This window comes from Rhineura floridana, chromosome 4 (genome assembly GCF_030035675.1).
Source record: "Rhineura floridana isolate rRhiFlo1 chromosome 4, rRhiFlo1.hap2, whole genome shotgun sequence".
Taxonomy (NCBI): domain Eukaryota; kingdom Metazoa; phylum Chordata; class Lepidosauria; order Squamata; family Rhineuridae; genus Rhineura; species Rhineura floridana.
This window is the reverse complement of record NC_084483.1, coordinates 168,336,688-168,363,603: the sequence shown is the minus strand read 5'-3', so window position 1 is coordinate 168,363,603 and position 26,916 is coordinate 168,336,688. Positions and strand designations below refer to the sequence as shown.

General features: G+C 42.8%; 3 protein-coding genes across 7 annotated transcripts in view; 1 reads left to right on the top strand and 2 right to left on the bottom strand.

The window, feature by feature from the left end:
• EPRS1 (glutamyl-prolyl-tRNA synthetase 1) overlaps nucleotides 1-1,872 on the bottom strand; it is a 74,602-nt gene extending 72,730 nt beyond the window's left edge. Inside the window, exon 1 of one of the 3 annotated variants that reach the window (XM_061625164.1) lies at nucleotides 1,493-1,872. In XM_061625164.1, the coding sequence (XP_061481148.1) occupies nucleotides 1,493-1,535 (43 nt within the window). In that variant the 5' untranslated portion in view covers nucleotides 1,536-1,872. The remainder of the gene's footprint in view (nucleotides 1-1,492) is intronic. The other 2 variants (XM_061625165.1, XM_061625166.1) reach the window with 2 other exon arrangements.
• Nucleotides 1,873-3,568: 1,696 nt separating this feature from the next.
• BPNT1 (3'(2'), 5'-bisphosphate nucleotidase 1) lies at nucleotides 3,569-26,572 on the bottom strand. 3 transcript variants are annotated; one of them, XM_061625175.1, is made up of 9 exons: nucleotides 26,378-26,467; nucleotides 21,256-21,380; nucleotides 15,133-15,237; nucleotides 12,756-12,863; nucleotides 11,181-11,229; nucleotides 9,321-9,412; nucleotides 8,094-8,291; nucleotides 5,573-5,678; nucleotides 3,569-4,368 (listed from the first exon to the last, which is right to left on the bottom strand). In XM_061625175.1, the coding sequence occupies exons 2-9, from the start codon at nucleotides 21,373-21,375 to the stop codon at nucleotides 4,220-4,222; spliced, it is 927 nt and encodes a 308-aa protein (XP_061481159.1). In that variant the 5' UTR covers nucleotides 21,376-21,380; nucleotides 26,378-26,467; the 3' UTR covers nucleotides 3,569-4,219. The 3 variants fall into 3 exon arrangements, with proteins under 3 accessions (XP_061481159.1, XP_061481157.1, XP_061481158.1); XM_061625173.1 differs by lacking the exon at nucleotides 26,378-26,467 and adding an exon at nucleotides 25,773-25,861; XM_061625174.1 differs by lacking the exon at nucleotides 21,256-21,380 and having other exon boundaries at nucleotides 26,378-26,572.
• Nucleotides 26,554-26,916, top strand: part of IARS2 (isoleucyl-tRNA synthetase 2, mitochondrial) — a 68,166-nt gene continuing 67,803 nt past the window's right edge. Inside the window, exon 1 of the mRNA XM_061625169.1 lies at nucleotides 26,554-26,886. The gene's annotated coding sequence lies outside the window, so the exon portion shown is untranslated. The remainder of the gene's footprint in view (nucleotides 26,887-26,916) is intronic.

Sequence of the window (26,916 nt, the reverse complement as noted above, 5' to 3'; positions counted from 1 at the left end):
AGATGCTTTAGGGCAGACTCAGCACTCAAATAGTTATGTTGTTACAGCTCAAAGATTTTTTTTTAAAAAAACAGGAGAATAGAGAGGACACATATTTTCTCTGGGTGAACATCTTCCTGTATTATGTCCAAGGAGATAATTCTATGCACGCTTGCTTGGGAGGAAGTTATTTTGGTGGGGCTTGCTTCCGAGTAAGGATTCTTAGGATCAAGTTACACAACAAAATGTGGATGTTTTTGTACTTATACAAATACATATGCTTTATTACCAGATAATATTCCATTATTTTAACAATATTATTCAATTTATGGTTTCGGGCATATAATTGAAAAACATTTATGGTACACACTACTGCAGGTTCAACATTTTAAATTATTCAGGAGGGTCACTGCAGGCAAGTCCATATTATTTAAGACTACACTAGTTATTTTAGACGACAGGATTAGAAGGTATAATTACAATATAGAAATCCCATGAGTAAGCATAAATCCTCCTGAGCTACACCCCACTATGTCTAAAAGCATACTTTTAATAAGTATGCTTTATAAGATCTCCTAAAGAGGAATAATCTGCAGTATGTAAAAGAAATATTAAAATATATCCTATCCCTTGACACTTTTGTTTTCTTTTACACACACCTCAGAATTTACATTTTTTCTCATGCAATGTGAAGCCTTACTCATGGGATTTGTAACATCTACACATCATATATGTTGCAATGATCAGGATATGGGGTAGGGAGAGGGGCCTTTTTTGATAATTAGTCAGGTGTAACTATCACTCTTGAGCCTACACTCACTATGACCTAATTAGTACCCACAGTTCATTCACTCTCCCTCTCACTCACACCCACACCCAGAAGTTGCCAGTATGCTAAACTTAGTAGCCCCGATTGTTACTGAACAGGGTGATTAAATGGCATTGGAGTAACTAATTCAGAGACATAGACAGGCCAGGGACCGATGCTTGTGGCCTATATATACCCCAGATAAGTAGATCTTCCAGTTGTCAATCTCTGCGTCTCTGTCTCCCCTCCCCCATTCCGCGCCACGTGTCAACCCCTTTTCAGCCTATCCCCCCTCCTCCTCCCCCTGCCAACCCTCCCAATTTCACATCAGCCTGTCCTTGCCTCCCTTCCTTCATCGCCTCTAAAGCCTTTTTCTCTACCTCGTCCTACCCAACCTCCACCTGCCCGTCCCCCTTTTGTCAGCCCTGACCTCCTCGAGCCAAATGAGAGGCGCATTCCGCTCTCCCCTTGGCCCCATCCAGAAAGGTGTCCCTGGGAAACCTAGGCGGGCAGGAGGAGGAGAACGAATGGACGGTGCTTCACGCTGACACAAGCCTGATGCAACATGGCAGCAACACTCCCCGTTTCACCTGGCCCTACGGCGAAAGGAAATGGGGGGGGCGCTAGGGCGGCGAAGGCATTGCCTACTAGCCTCTATGTGGGGATTTAAGTTGGGCGAGCCGGGGGGGGGAAGGCAACCCTTACCGAGAGGGAGGTCCCCGGGGTTCACCGTCAGTCTCAGCAACATTCCGGCGGCGGCGAGAACAGGCAAAAGAACGGGCCGGCAACACTGCGCGGCGGCGACTCACTGGGAGGCGGAGGACACGCACAGCCCTCCCCTTTCCCAGCCCGGCTCTGCTCACGCGCCTCGAAGCAGGAGCGCCGCCTCTTTCAGCTTCGGGCTCGTCACAACGCCTGGCGCCGTCGCCGCGTCTTTCTTCTAGTGGCCGAAAGGATCTCCACACCCCCAACTCCCCAAGCAAGCTTCTCTAGTCCCTAAATTACTCTTCTTCGCCCGTCAGCCGCGCTCCTCCCTCACGGAACCGCGGCTCCTTTCTCAAGTCGGACTGGCGGTTGGAGGCATTCCACACATTACATTGGTTCTGAGAGATGGGCCCTCTAAAATATAGTACGTGACAAGCTCGGGTTTGCAAACGTGTACCGCACGAGTACACTCATGCGGCAGCCGTCATCGGCTGTATAGTCCCTTGTTGAGTGCACACGTTGGTGACAACCGCTGGGCTTGCCTCTGAAATGGCTCTGAAGCGACTGAAATAGTGGGCCCACTTCAGGATCTGGTTTCACCACTTGAAATACTTCGGTTGATCCATGATTTCCTGCGAAGAGTTGGCACACAGGCAAGAGTGTGTCTGTTTCATTCATGTGGACTGTTATCACTGGTGATTATTATTAAGCTAGGCTTCTAGCTAATAAGAGCAGATACAGTACTCTTCATTTTCCCACTGTCCTCAAAAAAGGCTATCTAAAACTAGATTGAATATTTCTAATCATCACTATTTAGACAGTTACGTAATATTAAATACAGTAAACAAAAAGAACTTGAGATAAAACTGCTAAATAAAATATCATTAACACATTAAAATTTTATTATTTTAAGTTGGTTTGGAAAGTGACCAATAAATAACAAAAACAAAACAAAATACTAGACTTTAAATGACTCCCACCGTAACTGGGACTTGCCTTGCTTATGAACCATTTATATACTACTTAATTCAAGTAACTTACATATAATTAGAAAGTGATAAATCTGGGATAATTTATATGAAAGGTATGGCTTTTACTTATGAGGAGTTGCAGTGAGAATTCTGCCTGGAATTTAACACACAGCATCGGTTGTGATCCAGAATCCTTTGTGCAGACAGGATCCCAGTTCTTTCATGCGAGATGAGAAATTGTTGCATTAACACAACTGTGTGCACAGTTTCCCTTCTTTAAAAGATGAACAAGATGCTACATCCTCACAAGATACTCCAGGCCATTTTGTTCAGAGTAGGCCATTACATAAGCTGCTCTGAATCAAAGCAGTTTTTATTTTCTAGTAAATTGTATAGAGTCAGAGGGCTAAGAGTAGCATCATCCCAGTCTGTTTCACACACCTTACACTCTCATGGAATTCATAGTACTGTACATGCATTCTGGTTCAAATTACTATCACAGATAAAAAAAATGTCTTTTTAATACATTAAAGCAGCTGGACAATTTAGATTGGGACCATGGTGCTTTCTGAAGGAGGGGTGTTAATTGTTCCTTTGATGTAGATCACACATATTCCACATACACACACTCACAGGCAGTTATCACAATGAGAAGGAAAGTACAATATGGGAACCTCCCCACCCCTGGTCCTCTGCAGCTAACAGCAGCTTCAGGCAGGAAACATTATGGGTTAACACCCTCACTCTTGGCACTGCAGTCCTAAACCAAATCATTTCCCCATCTCTGCCAGGTTCCTTTAATGAAATAAAGATATTTTCTGGTTTGTTAAACCACAGTTTTCCATGTGTGAACAAGGAAACTATGGTTAAGTACTTCCTGCAAACTAGGCTCAGACCTACAGTTTCCTGATTCAGACATCATGGGAAATTGGTTTAACAAATCAGAAAGTATCTTCGCAAGCCGGGTATGCAAATGAGGAAAGGGGAGGGGGAAGGAGGGAGCATCGTGCCACAGTTCTGACTTAAGTCTTAAACAGACTATGAGAACCAACTATAAACTTTTGACTAACCAACCCAGTAAGAGTTGTACTGAAAATTTAACGAATTTAAGAACTAGAAATCATTTTTAATTACATTTAAATCCACTCAAGACACACTGTTTTCGGTGTATAAAAGCTGAAATACATATGTTTATAGCATCCTCATATGTGAATCACATGAACAGAGCATCATGCAATGACAGGTGAATGGGGCTGCACTGGTGGTCCTGACCCCATGCTGGCTATGCATTGGCATGGATGTCATCCACATTGAAGAAGCTTAGCATGAGAAGAGGGCAAACAGTGCAATCCTGCCCTGTGATCATGTGGATATCATCTTTTTTGTACAGAGATTATTTTGCACCATTAAATATTACAGTGGCTCATTTATAGTTTGTGATCTTCCTCGAGTTATTAGTGAAATGTGATTGAACAAAGTGTTAATCTATATAAATTCCTACTGAATAATTAACAACAAACACAGCAATAGGGCAGCACAACTTTTCTCAATTATCTGTGCTAATTGAATTAATCTACTATTCCCACTGAAAACCAAATTTAATGCCCACTGTAACCAGGAAACTATTGTACACCTTTTTAAAAAATCACTAAATATTGCAATAGAATGAAACTTTGATCCAATTCTATAAACCGTTACCAATTCCAGCTAAAAACAATATAGTCGCTGAAGCTTCTTCCCAACCATCCTTGGTATTTTAAGGCACAAGGGCTTGTTTAACTGTCTCAGGGACACGACTGGCATAATAGTCATGGTTTTTCAAGGCAGCAAGGACACCTCCTGAATTCATATGCTTGACTTCTTTGTTATAACGAAAGAAATTCCCATGAATATCAGTAAGCTTGCCTGAAAGGGGAAAAAAACAGTATTAGCCTTTATGCATTTAGGCACAGCAGCTCTGTTTAACAAAAGGAAAACTTAGTAAGAGCACAGGAAACTAGCCTTATACCAAGTCAGACCATTGGTCCAGAGTATTGTCTATTCTGACGGGCGGCAGCTCTTCAGGGTTTCAGACTGGAGTCTCTCCCAGCCCTACCTCGAGATCCCCAGGACTCAGCCTAGGACCTTCTGCATACAAAGCAGATCCTCCACCACTGAGTGATGGCCCTTTCCAAGGTCCTTTCTGAACTCTCCTTTATCAAACCTTGGCTATCTAAATTGGAATGCATCCATTATATAATCCCATTTTAAAATAATATATAATTTATTTAATGTATTTATAATCCATTTTTTGAGAGGAATCTCCATATAGCAACTCACAAATATATCTAAAATACAATGCAAGTATTATAAACACCATAAAACATAAAACATCCACTTTCATGGCTATGCGAATAACAAAACCCAGCAAAACTACTGGGCTCCTACTGGGAGAAAGGGCAGGATATAAAACAAATAAATATTAAAACTGAAAAAGAAACTATAACTGGCCTATAACTCAGGAACATAGTTGCTATGTCAAGACAGACTGATATTGAGGAAACTCAACTAACCGTGGAAAATAATTGAACACGTAAGTCTGACTTTTCCCCTCTACCAAGGCAAAGCACCATTGGACTAGCTGCAGAAGGAAGAGTCTCCTGGCCGTGCAACTGGTTTGACCAAGTATTCAACTAACTGCTTCCAGTGGAAGCAATGGAATGTTTGGAATAGTGAGTTCAACCACTTTTGTCTCCTGGCTTTGTTATTCATTTGCATTTCAAGAATTTAGAAGTGACATGCAGTTTCTTGAGGTGAACAACACATATGAGTGTAAAAAATATTTTCAAATCTAACACAGATAATATATGCATGTTATATAAAACAATCCACAATAGAAATTCAGGTTTAGGTTATTGTCTAATACATTTTAAAAAAACCTAGCAGAGATGGCGATTAACTAGAAAATTACAACTAAATACTTGAATGCATTGTGGATTAATTTTTTTAAGAAAAATAGTACCTATGCAAAAATACAAGTTTCTTGGTCATCATGGACAATACAATAATATGCAGAGAAGCATCTGAAAACATCATCATTTCAGTTCCTCCGGTGTATTAATTAACTCACCTCCGACTGCATGCAAAATAGCCTCTGGTGCACATGTATCCCATTTCTTGCAACCGGGACTGGCAAATACATAAGCGGAAGCCTTGCCTTCTACAAGTTGAATGATCTGATATGAACAAAGAATTACAATCATGTTACAGGCAATTGCAGCCATGTTAAAGACAAACATACAGGGAGAATTTGGAAATAAAATCTCAGCTTAATAAACCAAGATAGAATAAACCCTTGGCCCATTAATGCTGTCCTTTCACACCTCCCTTTATGTGAGCCAGCAAACAAACTAAGAAGTCTTCTATTAGCTGAAGATTCTTATTTCATTTGAACCAGGACTATTAACATATTTGAAATAAGCCAGGCTATTAAACCAAAGTCTAAAATTGTTTCAAAATGCTGGCTTGTTCCAAAGGTGAAGAATGTCTGGTTCAGACAAAACAGGAAACTATAGTGACTATACAAAGGGATTCCCAAATTGTGGTCTGCGAGGTACTTACTGGTGATCCATGACATGTTTGTGGCTGAAGACTAGAGACATCGCGTTAAATCTTCATATTTATTTTTAATTGTATTGCTTCTTTTATTTCTGATATATTTTATTGTATTACAATTTGAATTCTATGGAATTCAAAATGTAATACAATACATCAGAAATAAAAGTAGTAATAAAAATACAATTAAAATTCATACAGCACCTAGCACAGTGCATTATAATTGCTACAACAGGCAAAAAACCCATTAAGTGGTCCAGCAAGACCCCCAGCAATGTTCAAGTGGTCCATGGGGAAAGAAGTTTGGGAACCACTGAAGTATACTATAGCTAACGGAAGACTTCCTGGTTTGTGGCCAAACACTTGTTCATAACACCTTGCATATCTTTACAATGAGTGGAACTGCACAGTGATCAGTTTTCAGTTTGAGGTCATTAACTATGTAGATGATGGGGAATTTTATATATACATACATGTATAGCTAATGGGGAATTCGATATACATAAACAATGAGCAAAATATATTCTTTTATAAAGCTATAAAGGTTCATAACATTTTAATAGTTTAGTAGGAAGCCAGATCTTTTTCTCTTTGCAGCTGTCTCCCTGACTATGCTGGTTGTTTGGAACGACTTGTACTCAAAACAATTGATAACGCTATGCTGAATATCTCGGTACCTCTAAGACGTAGAAAGAACTGCAGAATAGCTAAAATGCTTAGCTCACTAGCTGGAGTGCTTAGCTCACTGTGAAAATGTACTTTCATGTGAAGTACTGAGCACTGGCAAATTCATTAGAACACCAAATTCACTAGAACATGATGCAGAAAGTACAAAGTACCTGTGCAATACTGTCATGTCTATGTCATTCTGATGTGTTAAATCCTGATTGGTAGATGCTAAAGTCTTTGTCCTGAAATGTATAAAAACCTCAGGCAACCAGTGCCATGGTGCAGTTCTCCACTCACTAAGAGCGAGACTGACCAAGTGTACACTTGTCATCCAATAAAGGCCTACCATTTTGCTGCAAGCCTCTGTCCCAGCTTTTAGGTAGGTGGAGTTATGTACATTTTTGATACATTAAAGCTACCATGATGCTACTCTCATTTGTCATTTTTACATGGTGAACAATTTATCTGAAATTCAGGAAAAAATGACCCTATACAACATGGGAAAAACGGGGAATCCCTGATGGGTTGGTTGAGGCAGCTTCATTTGCTTAAGAAAGCCAAGGCTGCATTGATTGAAAGAAAAAAATCCTATGAGTTAAGTTGTAAGGGGTTTGTTTTTTTAAAATGGCCCCTTATTCCACACTACCAGGCCCCTAACAAGCACTGTAAGGAGAAGTATCAATCCATTTTGAATGCCACTCTCTAAATAATCTCCATCCTGTCAAGGTTCAGCCATCAGAAGCTAAAACATTTCACAGCTTTCATTTGCATGCATATAGTGGGGGAAGAGGATTAATCTAGCAGCGCTGTGGGGTCAGCCCTTCAGGATGAAAATCGCTGGGACACAGTGCTGGAGATTCTTTGGCAGTGTGTTAAGGATAGAATGCTTTATGGAAGGCTGCGAGTGAGATACATTAATTTTTTTTGCCAATAGGTGGTGATAATAGAGCCTTTCCTTAGCCTTGATTCACCATTAAACCTGAGAAGAATCGAGCACGGGGGGGGGCAGCAGTGGCACCCTCCTGGTGGTGGTGGCACTATGGTTGTTGAGACAGGGATGAGGTGAAGCGACAATGAGGTCAGGGAGCTTTGGGTTGGCAGTAATCCTGCAGGTGCATGCACACCTATGGGATTGCTGCTGGGAACCTGGAGCTCCCTCAACCACAACTCCCAGTGAGTGGCAGCACTGCCAGTGATGGGAGGAAGGTACTATCTCTCTTTCCCCTCACACACTTCTGCTGGCTTAACACCCCTGTGTTCACCTCATAGAAAGGATGTCTGCAGTACTGGTGATGAATATAATCATGGTTTTTCTTTTAAAAATTATCCCTACTTTCATTAAATCAAAGGGAAAAAAATCTCCATACCTTATTTCCTGCACCCCCAACTCTCACCACACTATCAGGGTTCATTGCACTAATGCAATCGTTTACCAGCTTGCTGCTGTGTGACCGTGTAGTGGTGATGATGTGTTTCCCAGCTGGCATGTTCTTCAGCTGAAATCCAAAGGCTCCCAAACCTAGAACTCCCCAGATTGTCCTGCCTAGGACTGCATCTGCACCTGCCTGCAGAAAAAAGGTATGTAAGATTCCAGACACTGTAGTTACACCTTTCATTGTAAAGCTGTGGCTTTGAAAAGAAAGAAACGCAGATGGTTCCTGGAAGCATTGCAGCTCTGCCGTTGGAAGAAAATAAACTTATCTAACAGCATTACTGTCATTTTGTCTCTTTTTCTGATGAAGTGTCAGTTCCATCCCTGGAAGGGATTGTATTTTTATGATTAGTAAAGAAATGGATTCAGGATCCCATGATTCTATTCCCTAGTTACAGCAGTACTAGCTCTACCTTTACCATAAAACAAAATACGTGTCTCAGAACACTTGTTAAGAGAACATTACTTTATATAGAACTCCCACCGATGGCACTGTTTCTCTTTGTCATATACAATCTGAATAGGCTTTCCCAAATGTTTTATCTTTTCCTCCTGTATCTCGTTTAACCATAAGGTTTACTCAGTTGCCTTCGTAATTTAGATGATTTCCCCCCTCCAACATGAAGGACAGAAGTAAAGCTGTTGATAACATAAATGAGGCTCCAATTTTTAGAACCCAGACTGGTAAAGGCAACAGGTATATCCCCATCATTAATATGAGGTCACCTCTGCAAGGCATCCAGAAACACTTCCCCCATTCAAACTCCATCTCAGCACACAGCAGCATATATAGCACAGTATATTATAACAAAACAACTCAAGCATTTCTGCTGTTATATACAATACTAAAAGTTTCCTCTTTTCAGCATTTTGAAGGATTACTGTTCAAGAGTCCTATCAGTGGTTTGAGAAATAGATTTAAGCAAGCCCCGTATCCACCATGACTCTGCAGCTGGGCATAGCATTTGACTAGATGGATTTAGTAAGAAAAAGAGTGGGTCCTTTCCCTTTAAACAAATTGCCTAACCTCCTAGCTGCTACTAGCTACCAATAGTGCAGATATGTGTATAGTGCAGATATGGTGTGTATACAGATAAAAGAAAATGCTCGAACTGGGTAAAGAATGATTAAGTGCTTTTCAGTAAATCAAGGCATTTCCTACCTCATAGTTATAGTAGGGTTGGTTAATGACTCCTGCTATTGCTTTTCCTTCGTAAGCAATTCCAATAAGAACTGTTACATGGTCAAGAAGTCCTGAAAGAGGTAATAAATAGCTGTAGTTGGAAAAGGAGGGATATGGAAGATAAAGCACAATCTGCAACAGACACACTTCTAACTTTCTGCAGTTGACATTTGTGTCATCTCAAGTGTTTTTCTTAGCTTTGAGTTAGACCAGTGGCAGTCTGTGTGGTACCTTCCAGGTATTGGGGAAGACAACTCCCATCATCCCTTTCTATTGGCCATGCTGCATGAGGCTGATAGGAGTTGGAGTCGAACAACATTTGCGGTGAAAATGTTGGCTACCCCCGAGTCAAACTTGCAGTTTCAGAATATTTAGAACATAATAGTACAATAGAAACCTGCTGCATGTCTATTTTATTGCATTTATACTCCACCTTTCTTCCATGATGGAACCCAAGGTAGTGAACATATTGTTCCCAGTCACTTCCTCTCTCATCCAGACACTGACATGCCTGCTTATCTTTAGCAAGTTACCTGCATCATATATCTTCACGTACCTTACTCTCGGACCTGCAGATCCATGGTATCAAAGCTAATTTCTTATTACACAAAAATACGAAAAGCACCAGTTACTCTTAACCCAATCCACAAGATGATGATGTAGAATCCCAGCAGCACATAAGACTGAGCTTAAATTTCCTAAGACCGCTAGGGTGCTACACCCAATGTCTTTCCTAGACCTCAATACAGCACAGCATAAAGGGAAGAAGAATGGTCGTCAAAACAACTAGAAAAAAAAGCCAACAACAACATGTGTGTCCAAAGCACAAAGACATTCGGAGTCACAGCTTGCTCATGTCTCTCTGTGCAAAATCACATATACTGTATACCACACACAACAATGCCATTTGTATAAAACAGGAACTGTCTCACAATTAAGACATTCTGGTAATTCTCTTAGTTTTTTTACTGGTTGTGGGGGTATTTCCCTGTTTGGCTGCAAGGTAAATACTACTGAGGATAACAACCTTAGCTATAACATTTACATGTTAAACTCAAGTCAGCTGTGTCTAGAGATACAAGCATACAACAAATACCTTGGGAGAAAAAATCAACTAAATTAAGAGAGAGCTTTATATCAAGGAGACATAATTCCACTGGGTCCTTTACCCTACATTATCAGCACAATAACAAAGCTTTGTTGTGAAGACATCAGAATCCCTAGGGCATGAGGACTGGGTGTGTGCAGCTGAAAAGCACCAAGCAATACATTTTTTTCCTTGGCAGGGAGACTTGCAAGTGTCCCGGTATCAGAATCCTGATTATAAGTGTTCTCCTGATTCATATCCTGGCTTCTCCTACATCCTTTTAAAAGGTTGCCAACTCTAGACAAGTGTTTGCTATTATTCAGAAAGATTCATTAAAAAATAAAGGGAGAGCAAATATAGGCTCAAAAACTTTCAATATAGCTTTGCAGAAATATGGCTACCCAGAATGTGGTTAGCAATTGACAGTGCAATCCTATACATGTCAACTCAGAAGGAAGCCACATTGAGTTCAGTGGGCTTACTCCCAGGTGAAAGGGATATGGGACTATAGCCTTAGTCAACTAATGAAGAACAAATGAGTGACCCTAGTTGATTTGCCTCACAGTGCAGTTTCTATTGTACTACCAAGCCCTCTACAGCCTTTTCAGGTGACTGTGACCTCTACCTGTCCAATTGTCCCTGGTGAATGTTGTCATTATTTTCCAATGAATGTGTGACTCATGATGGTTTTGGCATTGTGCTTATTAAAACAGAGAACATTCTTGATGCAAATGTTAAAAGAAAAAGAAAACCTTCAGTGTATTCTTTGGTTCCATCCAGAGGGTCGACCCATACGACAAGCTTTGAAAGGAAACAAAACCAAACAAGTTTCAAGAGGAGATACAGACCAGATATTAAAACATTGCTAGCAGGGAAGAAGAAACAGTGGCAGAGACTGCCCAGCTGCCACAGAGCCATGGCCAGCCTATGACATCTCAATTTACATTGGCCATCACCTCTCAATTCACCCTAACCCTTGAGTGAAAGGAACTGCAAGAAGTGCATCTTCACTTGGGTAGCTACTAACTCCCTAGTCCAAGTGTGGCGAACGTTTGGTCTTCCAAATGTTGCTGAACTAAACTCCCATCATGCGTGGCCATTTGTCATGTTTGCTGGGGCCGATGGGAGTTGTAGGTCAGCAACATCTGGAGGGCCAAACATTCCCCACACCTGCTTTAGTTGCTGTTGAGTGAGTTCAGCCTCTCTGCCCCCTTATCTCCCCTTGATCAAAGCATGTCTTATAGAAGCATGGTCTGGCTCATGAGAGAAAAATCCCTGAGTTGTCAGAAGTATGCAATCAAACTCTAGATTCCAAATTAAGAAGCTTTATTAAGATGAGAGATCTTAGTTATTTTTAGTTTATCACTTATGCATCACTTCAAATAGCCCAAAGAAATCCCAAAGCAATTTCCAAGAACAATGGCATACATATATAATATCCCATAAATTCTTTAGAATACAAAGACACTAGAATTATTTGCCCACAAAAACCACCCAGCAACATAAAATAACCACCCCACCCACATAAGAATGAACATCAAAAAACAGCCATCCAAAGCAAAACTATTAGTGCTATCCAAATGCCAGAAGAATAAAAATGTTGTTGCCTAGCACCAGAAGGATACCAAAGTTAGAACCAGACAAACTTCCCCAGAAAAGAGCATTCAATAACTGGGGGTGGGGGCTGCCATAGAAAATACCCATTCTGTCATTGCCACCTTCCAAATATTTGCAAGGCACAAGGAGCATCTCTGATGTTCAGGAGATTACCAATTTCTATACAGAATAATCCCCAATTTTATACTCTGTGGAACTGGGAAGAGAGTTGACGGGGAAAGTGGAGCCTCCAACTAAGTATGGCCTCATAAGTTTGGATACATTACTGTGGTACAGTTTTGACACACTGAACATGGTATGACCAATGCAGAGAGAGGGAGAGAGAAATGGGTTTAGAAATGGGCCACTGACACCCCCATAGGTTCTAAGTAAACTGTGAGAACTGGGAGATATTTCCAATCTGCTCCTGGTAGACAAACCCATCAGGAGGAAATTCTGGTCGGTGTTGATGCTTGAAATGTGATAAGCGGGCTGTTTTATATATTGAAGCTTTCTGAGTGTGTGGATGTGAAAATAGGGCTTGTTTGCAAATATGGGACAGAAATGCTATATGACCATGTTGGCTGGGGCTAATGGGAGTTGTAGTCCAAAACATCTGGAAGAACCATTTGGCAAAGGCTGTTTAATGGCATGCACAGCAGGAAGCTGGCAGTATGGACTCATCGAACTGGAACAATACAATAATTAGAGAAACCTTCAATTTTTAGTACCTCTTCCTCTTTGATGGCAGTATACTGAGATGGACAGACTTTCTTCAATATCTCCTCACACTGGCCATCCTCAAGCAAGTCTTCATCTACATCTTCAGAGGGAAGATCCTAGTTTTTTTAAAAGGATATTTATTTAAAGCCATTTTTACCCCACTCTTCCGCCGAAAAGGCTCCCAGAGTGGCTTACAAAATATTAATAGAAACCAACACACAAGACACACCCTGTCCACAAGCGTACAATTGAAAGGACACAACAGAGGAAAAAAAGGTGTTCTCTACTCCAGCCTTTCCCAAAACTAGTACCCTCCAGATGTTTTGCTGGCTGGGGGCTGATGGGAGTTGTAGTTCAAAACATCTGGAGGGCACCAGATAGGGGAAAGGCTAGTCTACTCCATCTGGTAGTAGCTCTCCTGGGCCTCAGGACAACAAAAAAAGGCCTTTGCTATCACCTGTTATCTGATTCCTTTTGCCTGGAGATGCTGAGTCAATAATAATAGGTCAATAACACGAACAGACACGTAAATAGGTATTCATGTGTTCACTAGGAGTGAATAAGAAAAAGTCTCAAGGTGACCCTAAGGAAAGCTTTTTTCAGAAGAACAGCAAAGAATTGTTTTTTCCTCCTTGCCTTTAGCACCTCAGTGTGCCAGAAGTTACTGATCAAGTAGGCTAGAACTTTGTTGTTGGCTTGAACTTTTATGGATTTAGATTAAAGCAGCTTTAACCCAGTTTGTATGTCACAAGCGTGGTTCCACTGCTCCAACTGCAATGAAACTAAGGCATAATCCTTACCCTAAACATTCATTAAAAGTGCTTTCTCCCAGCTTTCTGCACACAAGGCAGCAAAAAGATTTTTTTTAAAAAAAGATTAAAAACTTTAATAGAAGCAAACAAGTACAAAATAAGATAATAGAGCTAGCCAAAAAGAAGTGGGGGGGATATATATATATCAATTACAATGCACAGCAAACAGTATAATCTTTATCTGGAGTTTGAACACAAAAAGAGAGAGGGTCAAACAAGCCTCCATACGTTAGAGGAGTTCCATAATTTGGTGCCACAAACGAGAATGCCCTGAGTATTCACAAACTGAACTTCTGTCAGTGATGGGCAGGTCCAGCACCAGGCTTGACTGGGTCCCTGGGCACTAGCCTGCCAGGACCCGCAGCACCGTTTGCCCCAATACCCCCTCCCGACACAGGCAGTGCAGGCTGGCTGCCTGCCTGCCCCACCTACCTCTGGTGTCAGTGCATGCACTATATGCTGCATGTACATGCATGCCATCACCCAAGATGACGGCAGGGGCATCAATCCCTTAGGGAGGCCCTGCCACCATCTTGGGTGGTGACAGGGATTTACGCACACTGATGTGCTAACACAACAGGTAGGGGAGGCAGGTAGACTTATTTAAGCCCGCACTACCTAACGGGGGGGAGTGCCTGGGAGCTCCTGCCCCACTATTTGCAGTAGCGTCGGATTGCATGACTCAACACTACTGCGGATCGCAGAGCAGGCTCCACCCTCCCACACTAAGGAGGGTCCCCTCAGAGGCCCCCAGTAGACCTCAGGGGCCTTTAGCCAGGGTCCAACCTGGCCATGTGCTAGTGATGGGACACAGACCAGGGCCTCCATGAAAGACTTACTATGATCATTATTATTTGATTTATTAGTCACTTGCCACCAAAATGTCTCCCAGCGGCTTACAATAATGTTAAAAATGTCTTTATTTACCAAGAAATAAATTTTATGGCTGCCAGTGGGACATCCTTCCAAGTCAACAAAAGGCCAAGATACAAGAACATGGGCACTGCGCAGACCCTATCCATGGTGTCTGTTTTCGCGTCATGACAACAGACTAGCAAAATGGTTGCCAGGGTGAAGTGAATGGGCTATAAATTAACACACTTTAAAGTAAGAGGCTTTTTTTTTTGAGCATGCTATGAATGCAAGTGCTATATATGCAGGCATAAACCTACACAATTTTGAGTCACATGAGAAAGGAACAGCAGGATATATGAGTAGATTGAAAAAGGCTATAAATCTCTCTCTTTGGGGCTTTTAAAAAATTAGCTATGAAGAGAAAGCAGATAAAAAAACTGAAGATATTTTCACTTGTGTCTGCTTTTTACTAATTTTATCAATTAATCAAATGCTGCTTTTATCAATTGCTGTTGATATATTATTGCTCCTCTTCATTGCTGTTGATATATTATTGCTTTCTTCATTTTGAAGAAAGCGGATTGCGGTTTTACATGAGTGGCTGTTACGAGGGGCAATTGTGCCTCAAAAGGCAGGCTAGAAATCAGGCAATAAATAAATTAAATATTAAGCCAAGCAAGCATGAAGGGTGCATATTGCTGGATTTTAGAGTTCTCACCTCTTCCCCGATGATTGTCACCTTAGGAAACTTCCGTGCCAAGGAAGAACAAATGCTCATCTGTACCAGTCGGTCAGCTTTAGTCTGCAGGTCATTAGCTCCACACTGTTAGGATGGAAAACCAATAGGGCGACAGTCATAGCAATAATATGGCCCTGGTAGAATACCATCTTCATTCCTGTTTCCAGTGGTAATATACTAGTAGCCATGCAAATACTTTTCTCATCTTGCCCCGGGGGAGGATATGCTCCCCCCTGAGATTTTTTTGGCAGAAATTTCCTGGTGGGGTCCCCTACTTGCCACCCTTTTTACACACATTAACAACACGGGAGCTTTCCCTCCGGGTTGGCGTACTAGTATAATAGTACCTATTTTTAAGAAAGGAGATCCTTCAGACCCCCGTAATTATAGGCCCATTAGCCTCCTTGACATCACTGCCAAACTATATGGGCGTTTCCTTTTGAATAAACTTATGGAATGGGATAGTAAGTATTCGATCATACACCAGGAACAGGCAGGTTTTAGAAAGGGCAGGAGCACAATGGACCAAGCCTATATTTTACACCATTTCATAACTAAATCCTTAAAAGGACCGAGCACATCGATCTATGTGGCGTTAATAGATTTCGCTTCGGCTTTTGATTCGGTGAATAGGGAGTTCTTGTGGCATAAGCTGGGACAATCTAACGCCGATAAGAGACTTGTGTGGCTAATTAAATCGCTCCACCAACCCAATTTCCTAAGAGTGCGCTTAGGTAGGAATGGCGCCCTCTCTCGTGAAATTCCTGCAATAAAAGGGGTTAAGCAAGGATGCTTATTGGCTCCTTTCCTTTTTAATTATTTTATAAACGACATTATTCCCACATTGTCCTCTCCTAATTTCTTTCCCCCCTCTGTGGGCACAAAAAAAATTTCATCTTTACTTTATGCAGACGATCTGGTCCTTTTTTCTTTAAACAAAATTGGCCTAAAAAGAATGTTAATCTGCTTAGAGGATTATTGCTAGGCTCAGCATTTGCAGGTAAATCATTCAAAATTGAAAATTATGGTCTGTGGGAAATATAGTAAGGCCAAAATAAACTGGACTCTGAATGGGATATCCTTAGAACAAGTCCAGTCCTTTAAATATCTTGGCATAACTTTTAACACCAAACTCTCATGGAAACCTCATGCTGAAGATATCAAATTATCAGGTGCCAGACTATTAGGACAATTTAAAAGGTTTTTTTATACCCGCGGGGGTCAGTTAATTGCTCCTATGTTGAAAATTTTCACTGTTAAAGCCTTACCCAAATTGCTTTATGGGGCAGAACTTTGGGGCCACTCACTTAAATCTATCCTTGAGCCCCTTCAAAATTCCTTCTTGAGACAGATTTTGGGACTCCCTCGTGGGTCCCCTTCTGCTCATGTAAGGGCTGAATTAGGCCTTCCTTCATTGACAGCCAAAATTGATCTGACGGCTCTAAGGTTTTGGAGGAAAATTTCAATGTTGGACGAATTCTCTATTGTCAAACTTTGTTGGCAAGAACAACTACAGATAGGGGGTTGGGCCCAAGCCACTAGAGCTCTAATTGACTTTTATAATTTCTCGTCCAGTAACCTTTTAACTTTCTCTCCACTGGAGCTGCGCAATTGGATTCTCAACTTTGATGCGGACCAAGACGGGACTTCCATTGTGGCATCCACCTTTTCGCGGTGGTTCCCCCTTTTTAAAATTTATTTATTATTTATTTTATTTTATTTTATTTATAGACCGCCCATAGCGAATAGCTCTCTGGGCGGTGAACAGCAGAGTTAAAATACAAAGTTACAATAAAACATACAAGGTCACAACAAGGTAGAGTAAAAAACATTGAATATAAAACATGAACGTTAAAATGCCTGGGAGTATAACCAGGTCTTAACCTGGCACCTAAAAGAAAGTACCGTAGGCGCCAGGCGTATCTCCTCAGGTAAGCTGTTCCATAGTTCGGGGGCCACCGCAGAAAAGGCCCTGGATCTAATAACAATCCTCCGGGCATCCTGATGGGTTGGTACCCGGAGGAGGGCCTTAGATACTGAACGAAGTGAACGGGTAGGTTCATAGCGGGAGAGGCGTTCCATCAGATATTGCGGTCCCACACCGTGTAAGGCTTTATAGGTCAAAACCAGCACCTTGAATCTGGCTCGGAAACAAATAGGTAGCCAGTGCAAGCAGGCCAGGACAGGTGTTATATGCACGGACCAATGGGTCCCCGTCAACAACCTGGCTGCCGTGTTTTGCACTAGCTGAAGTTTCCGAACGGTCTTCAAGGGCAGCCCTACGTAGAGCGCATTACAGTAGTCCAATCTAGAAGTTACCAGAGCGTGAACAACAGAGGCGAGATCGTCACTGTCCAGACAGGGGCGTAGTTGGGCTACTAAGTGAAGATGGTAAAACGCATTCCGCGCCACCGAGGCCACTTGAGCCTCAAGTGACAAGGAAGGGTCAAAAAGGACCCCCAAACTACGAACCTGTTCCTTCAAGGGGAGTGTAACCCCATCTAGAACAGGCTGAACATCCACCATCTGGGCAGGTAAAGAGCTCACCAACAGTGTCTCAGTCTTGTCTGGATTGAGTTTCAGTTTATTAGCTCTCATCCAGTCCATTATCGCGGTCAGGCAACGGTTCAGCACATCAACAGCCTCACCTGAAGAAGGTGAAAAGGAGAAGTAGAGTTGCGTGTCATCAGCGTACTGATGGCAACGCACTCCAAAACTCCTGATGACCGCACCCAGAGGCTGCATGCAGATGTTAAAAAGCATGGGGGACAAGACCGACCCCTGAGGGACTCCACAATGGAGAGTCCAGGGTGTCGAGCAATGTTCCCCAAGCACTACCTTCTGGCGACGATCCGCTAAGTAGGAGCGGAGCCACTGCCAAGCAGTGCCCCCAACTCCCAACTCCGTGAGCCTCCCCAGAAGGATACCATGGTCGATGGTATCAAACGCCGCTGAGAGATCAAGGAGAATCAACAGAGTCACACTCCCCCTGTCCCTCTCCCGACAAAGGTCATCATACAGGGCGACCAAGGCTGTTTCGGTGCCAAAACCGGGCCTAAAACCGGATTGAAACGGATCCAGATAATCGGTTTCATCCAAAAGCGCCAGGAGCTGGCTGGCGACCACCCGTTCCAAGACCTTGCCCAAAGACCTCGCCACCGGCCTGTAGTTGTTCAAAACATCTGGGTCCAAAGAAGGTTTCTTCAAAAGAGGTCTCACTACTGCCTCCTTGAGACTACCAGGGACTACTCCCTCTCTCAAGGAGGCATTTATCACCTCTTTGGCCCAGCCGGTGGTTACAGCCCTGCCGGCCTTCACCAGCCAAGATGGGCAAGGATCCAGGGCGGACGTGGTCGCCCGCACCATTCCAAGCACCTTGTCCACTTCCTCAAGCTGCACCAACTGAAATTCATCCAACAATGGAGGACAAGACCGCGCTCTGGACACTCCAATGGAATCATCTGTAATAACATCAGAGTCTAAGTCCCGACGGATGCAAGCAATCCTGTCTTGGAAGTGTTCCGCAAATTCGTTGCAGCGGGCTTCTGATGTTTCTTTAGTGTCATGAGGGGCAGAATGTAAGAGCCCTCGTACCACCCTAAAAAGCTCCATCTCTTCTTATTTTACTATCCTAACTAGTCCCCCTGATACGTAGAGCTTTTATGGAAATTAGGTTCCAGACGATGACTACAGCCTTTTTGGAGGGCAGATACAAGGGAATTCCGAGATTGGAGCGTTATTGTGTCTGTGGAAACAAGGCGATAGAGGACCTTGTTCATTATATGTTAAAGTGCCCACTGTATAACAACCCCAGACACAAATTCTTGAATCCCTTGATTAGCCCTAGGGCGGGGCTTCCCCCAGATATCTTAATAGCTGATATATTGGCAGACAACCAAAATACGGTCACAATCGCGGTGGCCAATTTTGCCCTTGCCACCAAAAACATTAGAGCAAAATTCGTCAAAGCCCAACAGCATTAAATTTTTGGCCAGTTTGAAACTGTCTTGTCTGGATATAATTGTATTTTATTGTAATAGTTTGTTATGCAATGGCCTATGGCTAAAAGCAAATAAAGCAAATTTGATTTTTTTATTATTTTTTTTACTTTTCTCATCTTGGAGGCCAAGGTAACCTTTCCATGGTCCAATGGAGGGAAGGTCCTCTTTCTTGGAATGCTTCAGGGTGAGATAAGATTGCCTGCTTGCATGTGTCATCTCAATGGCAGATACCTGGTGAATGTTTTAAGGCATGCTGCTAAAAAAACCGGTGTTCCAAATTTGGGATAATGTACTCATTTTTGGATTCCTGAAAGAGATGTTTCGTTTACCCACTAACCTGTACTGATTGTGCTTTCTGGTATCAATTTTTATTTTTAAAAATGCAATAATAGAGTTTTGTATAAAGGCATATTTGTCAAGGTGCAAGAAAGGATAGATCAGATGCCTTGAAAGAAGAGCCAGAAACTTACGTATACATAAGCTCCAGCATGGTGTAGTGATTAGAGTGTTGGACTAAGATCAGGGAGACTCAGGTTCAAATCCCAACTCAGCCATCAAGTTCCCTTCATAACACTGGGCCAGCAACTTTATATTTAACCTACCTCACAGGGCTGTTGTGAAAATAAAATAGGGGATGGCCATGTAGGTCACCTTGAGCTCCTTGAAGGAACTAAAGCCTATAAATGTAATACATACAAATAAATCACGAGTTAGAATGTTCAGCACATGAAGCTGCTTTATCCTGAGCTGAAATCATAGATGTATTCTAGCCTAGGGCACTGGATCAAGTTCTCAGGCAGAGGTCTTTCCCAATCCTGCTACCTTTGACCCATTTAACTAGAGATGACAAGGATTCAACCAGGGACCTTTAGCCAGCCATCCCTATCACTGCCATAATGCAGTTAGCCATTCACTTACTTGCCTGGCATGAATAATATTGTCAGACAGGCAGTGAGCAGTGAAGCCCTATGGCAAGTATAGGGCTTTCTAAGACAATAGAGATGGTACTGGAGACTTTCAAGCTTTGGATAGGGTCCAAAACCTTCGAAACCTGTACTCACATCTGAAATATGTGTTTAATGCTAGTGCTCAGCCTTGTCATGTGTAATAATAATAGAGCAGCCTTCTCCAGCCCAGTGCCCTCCAGATGTTGTTGGATTACAATTCCCATCTTCTCTGACCACTGGTCATGCTGGCTACAAGCTGGAGTCCAAAACGTCTGGAGGGCGTCACATTGGAAAAGGCTGTAATCTAGGAGCAAGAGCCTCTGAGCATGTAGCAGACGATGTTGTGTGGAAGTATTGCAATGTGGCATATCCAAAGCAGTATACAAGCTATTAAGTTGAACCCAGGAAGGAACACAGAAAGCTGCCTTATACTGAGTCATACCATTGGTTCATCTAGCTCAGTATTATCGACACTGACTGGCAGCAGCTCTCCAGGGTTTCAAACCAGGGTCTTTCTCAGTCTTAACTAGAGATGCCAGGAATTGAATCTGGGACCTTATGCAAAGCATGTGTTACACCACTAAGCTATATTGTCCTTCCCTAAAGAAGAAATGCATACTCAGAAAGGATCAGGAACATCACTGTGCAGGATCTCTCTGAATCAGTTTGCTGGAATGAGCAAGAAAAGGACAATGTTTCCACTTTATCAGCTTGTTTCCTAGCTAGTCTACTGAATCTGCAAAGTCAACCTGTTTTAAAAGCCTAGAATATAGGCTAGGAAAGCAGAAGCCTATAGAGTCTCTCTCAATTGTGATAGCCAGCAAAGATTCGGGAAGACAAATCAGACAGGTGGATTCACAGACATGATTTCTGATTATTACTGTTCAGACAACTAGTACGTCCCTTCCTCTCCATCAATTGATGTGGGCAGGGCCTGTCCCCAAATAGCTACAATTCTAAACACACTTTAGTAGTGCGTAAGCCCCACTGAACACAGTGAGGCTTGTTTCTGAATAAACCAAGCACAGAATTGTGCTGCAGATTATACTGGGGTTGATCCCTTATGCTATGCATACTTACGTGGGAGTAAGTCCCACTGAACTAAATGGGACTTACTTCTGAGCAGACATGAATAGGATCGTGCTGGCAGTTACCTTCTCTACTATGCCCAGGTCTCCTCCAGCCATCACTTTCCTGACAATTGCTCCTGCTTTATTAGCAACAGAATATGCTGAGGCCACGAGACGCATCAATACACTTGGATTGGAAGCCATGCTTACTGGACAGAAGGGGAGGAAATAAGAAAAAGCGTGTAAGTGGTGTGGTCCCTCTCAAAACAGATGCACGTTTCAGGCTTAGCACAATAGAATTCAGTGGGGAAAAGGAAGATTTTATCAGGCTGGGCTACTTTCAGATGCAAAGCCCAGATCGGCAATATCTCTTCACCATTAAAGTCAAATTACAGTTTGTATCCCATATGTATTCGATAAATTCTCTAGCAGGGATGGGAACCTGTTGGAGTTCAGCTCCCATAAGCCCCATTCAGTCTGGCCAAAGAGCAGAGGCGATGGGAGTTGTAGTCCAGCAAGATCCATACAGCCATGGGTTCCCTATTCCTGAGAGAGAAGCCCAATTCAGTTCAATCTCCTCATGTGTAAACAAACATACACGAAGAGTCGGCAAAGGTCTGATGTGGGGCCCTCCTCTATTCGTGGATGCAGAACTCTGCACAATCAGGATTTTAAATCATGCAGGGAGGCTCCTGCTTCACACCCTCCACAACTGGATATTTTGTTATTTGTTATTGTTACACATGTACATGTAACCCCCCAATGCGTGTTCAAATTATGTTCAAGTTAATAAAGTTGATTTACAGAAAGGTGTAGTTTAGCTGACTGGATATACACACAACTCAGCCTTTGCCAACCTAGCGACTTCTAGATGTTTTGGACTACAACTCCCATCAGCCCTGGCAAGCATGCGCTGGCAGGGGCTGATGGGAGTTGTAATCCCAAACATCTGGAAGGCACCAGGTTGACAAAAGCTGGCCTAATATTTGTTGAGGCTGGAACATTGCCCTCAAAGCAGTGTGGGGAGGACATGCCGGAAGGGGTAGAGCTTGGCAGGGCCATTCCTCCCCTCCCACCCCCGCCGCTCCTTGGGTGTTTGTTTACTTGTAAGAAGACTGAACACCCAGAGCTACAGATTCACCTGCTTCTGTGGATGAATGGAAGCCGCCTGGTAGTACCCAAATAACCAGTAGTACCCAAATAACAGCACAACCTGCACATGGCCACCTGTGACATTTTTCCATGGCCCAAACCTCCAGAAATGTAGCTTTCATTACACGTAGCAAACTACGAACTCTCTGGGGACATGTGATGAGGTGAATAAATACTGAAAATAATAAAATAGATCAAAGATAGGGAACCTCAGGCCCAGGTTCCACATGCAGCCCTCCAAGGCATCTGTATCTGGCCCTCAGGACTCTCAGACCACATACCCTCCTGAATCACACCCCTCACCAGCCCTGCTTTTCATCCTCCTGCATAGTGTATCTGCCTGCAACAATGGTCTGGATGAGGGCTAATAAACTGAGGCTCAGTCCAGACAAGACTGAGATGCTGCTAGTGGATGGTTCTTCTGACCGGATGGTGGATGTCCAACCTGTCCTGGATGGGGTTGCACTCCCCCTGAAGGAGCAGGTTCGTAGCTTGGGGGTTCTCCTAGAACCATCTCTGTCACTTGAGGCTCAGGTAGCCTCGGTGGCACGGAGTGCCTTCTACCAACTTCGGTTGGTGGCCCAGCTGCGCCCCTATCTGGACAGGGATAACCTGGCTTCAGTTGTCCATGCTCTGGTAACCTCCAAGTTAGATTACTGCAATGCACTCTACGTGGGGCTGCCTTTGAAGACGGTTTGGAAACTGCAGCTTGTGCAAAACGCAGCTGCCAGATTGGTAACAGGGACTAGGCGGTCCGAACATGTAAAACCAATTCTGGCCCGCTTGCATTGGCTGCCTGTATGTTTCCGAGCTCAATTGAAGGTGCTGGTTTTAATCTATAATGCCTTACACGGCTTAGGACCACAATACCTGATGGACCACCTCTCCCGACATGAACCCACCCGTACGCTACGCTCAATATCTAAGGTCCTCCTCCGGGTGCCTCCGAGGGAAGCTGGGAGTGTGGCAACAAGGGAGAGGGCCTTCCCAGTGGTGGCCCCCAAATTATGGAATGATTTCAACAGCACCAGATCAAGATTTTCCTCTTCTCCCAGGCATTTTAGCATGTGTTTTTAAATTGTTTTTAAATTGTTTTTTAATTGTGTTTTTTAATTGTTTTTTGTGTTTTAAAATTTGTATATTTGTTTTTATTGTTTTTAATTGCTGTAAACTGCCCAGAGAGCTTCGGTTATGGGGTGATATATAAATGTAATAAATAAATAAATAAATGTGTCACCGAACTATGATAAAGCTTCTTTGCCTAGATGGAGGAGAGAGAAGAATGTAAGTGTGAAGATAAAATTCACATTTGTTGTTCTGCCCACTTTTGCCTTTGGCCCTGCCCACCACTGCCATGTGGCCCTCAAAAAATTACTCAGAAGGGAATGTGGTTCTCAGGCTGAAAGGTTTCTGGCCCCTTCTATAAACAATCCAGTAAATAAATGATCAAGTAACATCTTCATAGCACTGTGAAGTGGCTGTGAAAAGTAAAGATCCAAACTCCACAAAACATTTTATCATGATCAGAATAGGGAAAGTGTGACCTTGCAAGCTTTAAGCTAGTTTTGTTATTATATAAATGAACATCTGCATGGGTTCTCCTTTGATTGCTTTTTTCCTTGTTCTCAGTGGTATTCATTACTTTTGATCCAGTTACATAACTAACTGGTTTTATTGTTTTCGAAAGGAAATTCCTTACCCAACTCATATTCCAATCTAATTCTTTTACAACCTTTATTACAGGGTTGCTAAGCCTGCTCAAAAATATGTTTGGCTTTTTTCCCTAAAAAAATCCAAAAGAAAAAATCCAAAAATGACAGTATGTGTTTCCTTGTGTATTGGAAAGTAATAAACTAAGCTGTTTACAGAAAAAGAGCTTTGTGGGAGTGGTAGGCCACAGTCCCATGATCTTTCAGGACAGAGTGGGGAACCTTTTTCAGCTTGCAGGACACATTCCCTTCTGAGCAACCTTTCAGGGGCCCACATGCCAGTAGCAGGCAGGGCAAGAGGCAAAAAGGGGTGGAGCAACACATGTAAATTTTACCTTTGTATTAGGGTTGCCAGGTCCATGGCCTGAGACTGATCCTGTATCTTTAGGAGAAGAGAAAACCAGCCAAGTGCAGGTGCTCTTGCAACTCTGTAATGGGAAAAACCACAAGGTGGAATTCTCCCTCCCCCCTCCCCAACTTTTAAAGATACAGAAGACCTCTTGGAGGCCGGGCCTGGCAACCAAGAGGTCTTCTGTATCTTTAAAAGTTGTGGAGGGGGGAGGGAGAATTCCACTTTGTGGTTTTTCCCATTACAGAGTTGCAAGAACACCTGCACTTGGCTGACTTTCTCTTCTCCTAAAGATACAGGATCAGGATCAGGCCAAGAACCTGGTGACCCTACTTTGTACAGTAGGCAAGTTTCTTGTGCACACTCTCAATCCTCCATCCAGGCAAGCAAAAGGCATTATCAGAGTTCTAGGATGCATTCCAGCTAGACAAAAACATTTAAGGAGGCTGCAAAGCAGGGCTGGTGGGGTGTGTGGCCTGGGGAGAGAGGGTATGGCTGAAGAGGGGTTGTGGTCTGAGGAGAGGCCTGAGGGCTAGATAGGAAGGCACTGGGGGCTACATTCACTTCCCCCCCCAGGCCTGAGCTTCCCCACCTCTGCTAAAAGTCTTTGTGCGCACCCAACATGCCTTTTACCTTTCTCATCCTCATAGAAGTATAAAAACCACAGCTTGAGCCTATACCTGCCTACTGAAAAAAAGTCCTGTTATATTCAGTAAGGCTTATGCCTAGGTAAGGGCGCACAGGGCTGCAATCTTCTCCTAGGACAGCTCTGGACATACCATGAGGTGGTGGGCAGATATAGCCATGGGTAGAGAATAAGCATGCATACAACTATACATTTAAAACACATGTAAAGCATATGACCCCCACCCTCAAGAATGCTGGAAACTGTAGTTTACCCTCACAGCCACAGCACCGGCAACAAGCTGTAGCTCCCAGGATTCTTTTGAGGAAAGTCACGTGCTTAAAATGTATGGTGCGTACACAGCTACAATCTAATTTATATGACTAATAACACAAAATGATAGTTGTATAGTTGTTGCTTTTTCTCCAGTTAGAGCACTTACACAAAAGTAACCCTAACCCATGACATTTTGGTGCCTGAGGTGGAACAGCAAATAGCACTCACCAACCCACGTCAAAGGTGCATAGTACCCAAGGGTAGCCAAGTTATTTTAACACCTGAGGCAGAAAATCCAACAAGCACCTCTACCCTCTCTGGAAATAAAACAAAACAATAATAAACTAAAAAAAAATGCTGCCTTTTCATGAAATTCCATCAGCTGCCTGGGCAGCCACCTCATTCTACCTAATGGTAGGGCCAGCCCTGCAATTGCTACTATTTTTTTATGGAAGAGCTGCATATAAATAATCATAGCTAATAAACTTACCATCCTGATAGTGCATAAAGAAGAGAAACGTGTAGATAAATAAATAATCAAAGTCACTTAGTTTGTTTACAGCACAATCTCAATTAGTTTGCAGCACATGTCTAGTCAGATCTAAGTTCCACTGAATTCAGTGGGGCTTACTCCCAGGTAAATAGGATTGTAGTCGGTAGAAGGGTGCAGACTTTGACACAGTTTAGCTATCGTTATACAGTCCGGATGTCCAGAAACTGGGGAAAGGTTTGTTTTCCTACACCAATTCAATGCATCTTTTTGTGTGGTTTGGTGATTCTGGGCTACTTTCCTAACTATGACAGAGAGGAAAAGGAGCATTCTACACCACTTCATTCAAAAGAATTTAATGCGATCTCTTGAGTATATTACTGGGAAGCCTCCATTCATCCCCGGTATTTCATTTCATTTCATTTGCTTCTCTCTCCCAATCGCGGGCATATCCATTGGCTGTAAAGAGACGCTCCATTTCTGTCCCTCTCGTTCCGTTTCCAGCCCTCACCCCGATCTCTACGGCAGCCAAATAAATACTGACATACATATGACGATCTATGCATCACACTAAAAAGGGTGAGATAGATATGAAAATTGCTTACGTGAGTTTGCAACAGCGGTCCTTTAAGCACTCTTACAACGTAACCGCAGAGCCACCACCAACTGGCCGTCGCTAAACGATCCGGTGACTTCCTCCTCGGAACTACCCAATTCTTTCTCCGCCTCATTTACCAGCACCTACTGGGTCCTAAAGTCCCTATGATCCACCTCAAGTACAGTATACGTTTTGTGAAGGGACGTGTAGGCGAATACTTATTACCTGTATGGCAAAGTTTAGGTACAGTATGTAGTACTCAGTTGGATTAACTATTTAATCACCCTAGCAAAGTTAGCAGCGGCCCTGTTTTTTAAGGCAAACTTCTGACACTGTATGACGTGTTAGACTTTAGAGATTGCATAAATAACGCTTTCGTAGGGAACAGCATGAAGAAAGTCCTGGCTTGAAGGTGGGAACATAGGGGCCCGGGGCAGGATTCCTAGGTGCACTCGTGCAGCCCGATTCTATGAATGTTTTATTCATCCAAACTATGTCCAACTGAGTTCAGTGCAAGTAAGTGTGCATTAGATGACTGAAATTAAT

Coding starts and splice junctions, on each gene's coding strand:
- BPNT1 (XM_061625173.1), bottom strand. Junction 12,864..15,132: donor TGACAATCATCGGGGAAGAG/GTGAGAACTCTA, acceptor TAAAAAAACTAG/GATCTTCCCTCTGAAGATGT. Junction 9,413..11,180: donor AACCAAAGAATACACTGAAG/GTTTTCTTTTTC, acceptor TACCTCTTTCAG/GACTTCTTGACCATGTAACA.